The 7,338-nt window shown below is 43.4% G+C and overlaps 1 protein-coding gene across 2 annotated transcripts in view; it reads right to left on the bottom strand.

Annotated features, from left to right (window-relative positions):
- CUL3 (cullin 3) overlaps positions 1–450 on the bottom strand; it is a 165,240-nt gene extending 164,790 nt beyond the window's left edge. Inside the window, exon 1 of one of the 2 annotated variants that reach the window (XM_006861896.1) lies at positions 66–450. In XM_006861896.1, coding sequence (XP_006861958.1) covers positions 66–131 — 66 coding nt within the window. In that variant the 5' untranslated portion in view covers positions 132–450. The remainder of the gene's footprint in view (positions 1–65) is intronic. The other variant, XM_006861897.1, reaches the window with a different exon arrangement.
- Positions 451–7,338: the final 6,888 nt, after the last annotated feature.

Consider the following 7,338-nt stretch of genomic DNA (forward strand, 5'->3'; position numbering starts at 1 on the left):
CGGGCCTCGCGTGCGGATCTCGGCCGGGTCGGGCCCCGGGGTCCCGGGCGCTCCGAAAGACTCACCGGAAAGGCCCTGATCCGCATCTTGGTGTCCTTCCGGCTGCCCGTGCCTTTGCTTAGATTCGACATGGTGCTCGTCCCCTCCCGGCGGCGGCTTCAGCTCGCACTCCGAGGCGTCGGTGTCACATTTAAGGCGGGCGGACGGCCGAGGGGCGACGCTGGGGGCGACCGCGGCACGGCCCCCGGGCTGGGCTGGGGGAGCAGGCCGGCCCCTGGGCGGCCGCGGCGGCGGGGGCGGTGGCTCGACTTGGGCGGCTCGGGCTCGGCTGGGGGCTGCACTGGCGCGGTAGCTCCGCGGGGTCCCCCTCACGACTGACTCGGCTCCCTTTATCGCGCTGCTCCGCGATGGCGGCGGCGGCGGCGACGGACAAACATCTCACTGCGCAGGCCGAACGTCGTCCTCCTCCTCCTTCTCCTCCTCCGCCTCAACGAGACGAGATCCGGCCCAGAGGGTGGAGGGGGGAGGGAGAAGGGAGGAGAGCCAGAGAGTGGAGAGCTTGGGGAGGGAGGGTGGGAGGACGGGAGGGGGACGACGGTGGCCGCGACGAGTACGTCAGATCTCGCGAGAAGACAAGGGGGCAAGCGCGCGGCCACGGGGGGGCGGGGCGAAGCCGAGGAGCTGAAGTGGGCAGCTGGAGAGAAGGGAAACAGGAAGGTGGGGCGAGTGGGCGGGACAGAGGGAAGGGGAGGGACTTGGGGGGCGGTAAGATTAAGTGGGCTTTTGGAAAGGGGATTTTTGAGAGTTGGGTTTGAGCTCAGGACGTTGCTGATTGGTGTGAGGGGTGGGGGGCGGGAATGTAGGCCGTGGTCACGTGATCATACTGGGCGGGGCAAGTTCGGATAGGCAGAGTAGGTCTTTGCTGTGAACAGAGTTGGGCTGGGCTGGGTTGTGGCGGCGGGAAGCCAGTATCGGGGAGGAGCAATGGTAACGAAGCAGTTAGCTACGTCCTAGAACTGGTTCTTATGTTTTTCTAGGGCATATGGAGTAGGGATGGGTACTTGGGTAGAAGCCAGAAAACTGAAAGAAGAACTTACGCAGGAGTTGTTACCTGCAGTCTCAGAAATCGTGATACTGTAAGCTTATCAAGGGTTTCTGACAGGGCATGCACAACTCAGTTCTCAGGTCTACAGAGATGGACATGTTAGTCCATAGTATGCTTAAATTGCAAAAACTCCAGGACCTCTTTAGCCACTGAGATTTTTCTGGGAATCAGTGCTAATTAGTGTTAAAACCTGTTTTTCCCTTTATCATTGAAATAAAATGACAACAGCCTTAATGTGCAAACCTATATTGAAGTTGCCAGTCCATTTTTTACCATCAAGTGCACTGTAGCTTTTGAAAACCAAATTTATTGTTTCCGTTCGGTTAGCTGTAAATTCGAAAGTCTTTATTTTTCATTATACTTAAAAACATTTAGTTTGGCTCATCAGTTTTGCTTTTCATTTGCTATGAATTTTTACTTCCTGTTTTGTGTGCTTGCCTAATTGCTCTTATAGTTGGGTTTCAGCCGCTTGAGGGAACTATATGAGTTCCCACTGAAATTTTTTTTCTTCGTATTTTGAATAAGAAACTATTGTTGGGATGGATAACATCATTTGGGTTTTAATTCTTTTTTTTATACCAAATTAAGTATATTCAAAGATGTTTTTCTTTCTTTAATCTCAGATCAATTGTCCTGCGTTAATCCTGGTGTGGTGCTGTAGTATAAAGCACTGGACCTCAAGGCAGCTTTGAAATACAAGTTAAGAGGTTCAAATTCACCAGCCGCTCCTTGCAAACGCTGTGTAGGATTGCTGTGAGTTGAGTTGGAACCGATTGGCCAGGTGGCAGCATCGATGGGCTCAAGCGAGGCAACAGTAGTGAGGTTGGCCCAGGATAGGGCAGTGTTTGATTCTGCTGTGCATAAGGTCGCTATGGGTCAGTACCCACTCTATGGCACCTAACAACAACAACAATTTAGTGAATAAACTTAGAGGTGGTATGCTTTTAGCCCCTACTTGGTTGGCATGCCACACTAGACATATATTTTCTTGTTTTTGTCTTTTGGGTAGTGCATGTAAATACTGAAGCTAAAAATAGGTCATCAAGTACTGAGATTATAAGGAAAGATTGGGAAAGGCTCTGAATTACCATATTGTGAGTCTTCAGTGGCAGTTTTATCTTCGGTATACTAATTGGAACTGCATTTCCTTAGCATTAGAACATAATAATCATTGTTTTTTTATAGGTTGTATCTTCCTGGCATGGACATCTGGTGTGGCGCTATAGGGTCAACACTAATCTACGAACCACAGGTTGGCAGTTCAAACTAACCAGCTGCTCCTCAGAAACCCTATACAGGGTCGCTATGAGTCAAAAGCAACTCGACAGCACATAACCACAACAACAACAACCTTTCTGGAATAATTTCTTTGTAATATAGTAATATACCAATGTAAGTCCAAAAGCATTGTAATTAGGGTTCCAATTCATATGCACATGGGTTTATTCTAAACAAAATGTGTTTAAACATATCTCTGTGATCAGTGTATGGCTGCAGATAAGTTCTCTCATTAGTAAGTCTCATAAAGGTGTCTTCATGAAAAAGGATATTTTTACTGCCATGGGAAAATTGCCTGCAAGTTTATGGTAATGCTGCCCTGCATGAAACAATGGTTAGATGGATCAAGTGCTTTAAGGAAGGTGGGGGAAAACCTCAAAGATGAGCCAAGAAAGAGAAGAACATCAACTTGGAGAAAGGAAGACACTGTGACTTAAGTCTGGAAACTGATGGAAGAAGACTGTAGAATTACTATATGTGATGGCTACTGAACTTGGGGTCTCACATGGTTTGCCATTTTCAGTTTTAAGTGAACATCTAGTCCTCAGCAGTCTTTAGACTTGCTGAGTGCAAAAATTATTTGCTAAGATTCTGTAGTTCAAAACGCTGCTTTCCATCCGTCTTTTAAGTAATATTGAAGCCTGTGAAGATGACTTAATGAAACAAATCCTAACTAGGGCCATGTCTTGAATTTACCGATGGCATCCGGAGAGCAAGCACCGTCAAAGCAGTAGTTTCAAAGGGAATCACCTGGGCCAGTTTAAGCCGGAGAAGTCAGCACCAAAGGTTATAGAGATCGTTTCTTAGGATTCCAAAGACATAACCACATGGTGAGCAGTTCAAACCCATTTCTGCACTTGGGAAACTGTACAAGATTGCTATGAGTCCGAATCAACTCAATGGAACTTACCAATGATGAATCTTGGTAGACTTTCTCAAACAACAGAGGACAATCGGGGGCTTATTATGAAGTTTTAATAACATTGAAAAATGTACTGGTGAGAAAAAGGCCAGGAAAGTTACAATGAGGAATTTTTTTTGTTGTTCCAATTAGTACAAAGCACCTATTCATTCTTCCAGAGCAGCAGACTGTCCTATGAGAATTTCACTGGGAAACCTGCCTTGCCCCAACCATGCTATAGGCCCAATCTTGCCTGTTCAGACTTTTTTTTTTTTTTTTGCTTTTTATTTATTTTTAAGTTTTTCTTGGAAACTGAGTGATAGAGTACATGGGAAAACATCGGCTTTACACCATCGTTTCATTGCAATGATTATAAGTTCCTCTGTGCATGGTCATCCAACAGTATTTGCTTCTATTGTTTGATTATTTTGGGGGGTTGGGTGGGTGGAGGGTAGCAGGATGTATACAAGAATATATATATTTAAACAACCAAACAGCACATTCTGCAAGCCTGCCTCTTGACCGCCAGCACCCAGTCCCTCTCTTTCCACGAGTCCAGAGTCCTTAGCTGTTCCCTCTTTCCATGTCCTCATCTCTGCCTCCATCTCTAGTGTTGGTGCTTCTCTGGATAGGATCCCACACTCTGCTTGTGCTCTTCTCCCTTGATGGTCGTAGGGTCCTCTGTTTCTTGACTGTAAGATTAACTACTCACCCGTTTTTGTTACAAAACTTCTACCTTTACAGTTGTGACAGTCACAATTAATCATGATAACAATTACTATTGAATCATAAGAATCTTATCTCTTTTCACCAGACACATCTAGACAAGATGAAAACTATTTAGTGGCGACTCTACCTTCCCCCACATACTCTTAAACTAAGCTCCCTCTTGACAACTTGTAAGCCAGTTACTTAGTGCCTTTATTGCCCCCTCATTTTAGGTAGCCAATGTCTAAGTTGCCTGTCCCTATCTATTTTGTATACAGAGGGGACAGGATTGATACTTGATGTGAAGGCCAGACTTCTTTTTGCTCCTGAAACTCATCATTTCAAAAGAACACAATTTGTGTCCTTTGAGGATGCTGAAACTGTTGTTTTGATGTGGTATAAACCCAAGGCTAAGGAGCTCTGGTAGCGTAGTGGTTACGAATCAGGCTGCGAACCGGAAGGTCAGCAGTTCGAAACTACCAGCTGCTCCGCGGGAGAAAGATGAGGCGATCTGCTCCTGTAAAGATTTACAGCCTCGGAAACCCTATTCAGGGTCGCTATGGATCGAAACCGACTCGACGGCACTTAACAACAACAACAGCAAACCCAAGGCTAGGGTTATAGAGATGGAAACATCTCCTTAAGAAATTATAGACTTAAATGAAGAGTATGTTGAGAAACAATAAATTGACATTTGGATATTTTTATTTTATCAAGGGGTCCTGGTGTGGCACTGGAGGATGAAACACTGGACTGAAAGGTCGGTTGGAACTGAAAGGTCGGAGGTACAGACACCAGATGCTTATCAGAAGCCTATACTGGGTCCCTATGATGGGAACCGACTCAAGGGCACTTAACAATAACAACAATAATTTTGTAGTAAAACTGTTGACTAACCCATATAGTTATAACCCATATAGCTCTTTGGTTTGAATCCCAGTTTTGCTATTTTACTAGCTGAATTACATAGGTTTAGGAGCAAGGACTTGACTTGTTTGTGCCTAGAGTTCCTCATCTATAAAAGGTGCATAATAATAGTACCTCTTGGTTAGGATGCTATGAAATTTAAATGAGTTCATTCATCTTGAAAAGACCTGATTGCAATGCTCAGTTCCTATACCCTTTGGTACCTATTGGCAATTATTATTATGAGCATCAGGGTACCCTCAGCAATAATGGCTTATCTTTATTCAATATGTAGGTTTAAAAAAAATACTTGTGTACTATTGTAAAATGAATCATATATTTGAACTAATCTCCAAGATTTTACCAAGCAGTAAAATCTTTTTCAGAAAACAGGGTACCCGACACAGGATTGGAACTTTATTTGGGTAAATAAGGGCATTAGACAGGCAAAACTACCAGAAACAATTTCCATCATTTGATTAAATAATAAACATTTTTAACCCCAGAAATGGGGAAGGTGGCTTTTTAAATAAAAGACTTCTTTAAATTGATTAACTTAGTTTTATAAAAAGCAATACATTATCCTGATTTTTTTCACTCAGAATTTGAGAAATCATCATCGTGGATCAGCACTTAGGAATCCATTGCATTAAGGGATATGTCTATTAAGTTATAAAACATATGCTGGTGGTAGTGTGCCATGGATTCGGTTCTAATGCATAGCGACCCTACATAGGGTCCCTGAAACTGTGCATCTTTGTGGGAGCAGAAAGACTCATCTTTCTCCTATATAATGGCTGGTAGTTTCAAACTGCTGATCTTGAGGTTAGTGGCCTGACTCATAACCACTAAGCTACTTGTTGTTGTTGTTAGGTGCCATCGAGTCAGTACCGACCCATAGCGACCTTATGCACAGGAGAACGAAACACTGCCTATCCTGGGCCAACCTCACTACTGTTGTCACACTTGAGTCCATCAATGCTGCCACTTGGCCAATCCATTTCATTGGAGGTCTTCCTCTTTTTCTCTGACCCTCCACTTTACCAACAGGTTATCCTTCTCCAGCAACCAGCCCCTCCTGACATTGTATCCAAAGTATGAGAGACGAAGTTTGGCCATCTTGGCCTCTAAGAGCACTCTGGATGTACTTCTTCCAAAACAAATCTATTGGTTCTTCTGGCAGCCCATGGCACTTTCAATGTTCTCCTCCAACACCATAACTCAAAGGCATCAATTCTTCTACAGTCTTCCTTATTCACTGTCTGGCTTTCGCATGCATATGAGGTTATTGGAAACACCGTGGCTTGGGTCAGGCACACCTTACTCCTCAAGCTGATGTCTTTGCTCTTCACTTTAAAAAGGTCTTGTGCAGCAGATTTACTTAATGCAATATGTCATTTGATCACTTGACTGCAGCTTCCGTGAGTGTTGATAATAGATCCAAGAAGAATGAAGTCCTTGACTACTTTGATCTTTTCTCTGTTGATAAGATTGTTGTTTATTGGTCCAGTGGTAAGGATTTTTGTTTTCTTGACATTGAGATGCAATCCATACCGAAGGCTGTGCTTTTGATCTTCATCAGTAAATGTTTTAAGTCCTCTTCACTTTTAGCAAGCAAGGTTGTATCATCTGCATATCACAGGTTATTAATGAATTATTCAATTTATTGAATTATTTGTTCAGCATACAGGTTGAATAAGTATGGTGAAAGAATACAACCTTGTCACACACCTTTCTTAATTTTAAACTATCCAGTATTCCCATGTTCTGTTCGAACAACTGCCTCTTGGTCCAGGTACAGATTCCTCATGAGCACAATTAAGTGTTCCGAAATACTCATACTTTGCAATGTTGTCCATATCTTGTCATGATCCACACAATCGAAAGGCTTTGCGTTGTCAATAAAGCACAGATAAACATCTTTCTGATATTCTCTGCTTTCAGCCAAGATCCATTGGACATCAGCAATGATATCCCTCATTCCACAGCCTCTTCTGAATCTGGATTGAACCTCTGGAACTTCTCTGTCAATTGTATTACCTTTAATTGAACTTCTCTGTCAATTATTTCTGTAATACCTTTAGCAAAACTTTACTTGCATGGGATATCAAAGAGATTGTCCAATGGTTTCTGCATTCTGTTGGGTCACCTCTCTTTGGAATGGGCAAAAATACGGATCTCTTCCAATCAGTTGGCCAGATAGTTGTCTTCCAAATTTCTTGGCAGAGATGAATGAGTGCCTCCTGTACTACCTCACTTTCTTGAAAGATTTCAATTTTTATTCCATCAATTCCTGGTGCCTTGTTCTTTGCAATTCCTTCAATGCACCTTGGACTTCCTCCTTCAGTATCATTGGCTCTTGATCATATACTACCTCTTGAAATGGTTGAACATTAATCATTTCCTTTTGATACAATGACTCCATGTAATCCTTCCATCT

This window comes from Chrysochloris asiatica, unplaced genomic scaffold, assembly GCF_000296735.1.
Source record: "Chrysochloris asiatica unplaced genomic scaffold, ChrAsi1.0 scaffold00044, whole genome shotgun sequence".
Taxonomy (NCBI): Eukaryota; Metazoa; Chordata; class Mammalia; order Afrosoricida; family Chrysochloridae; genus Chrysochloris; species Chrysochloris asiatica.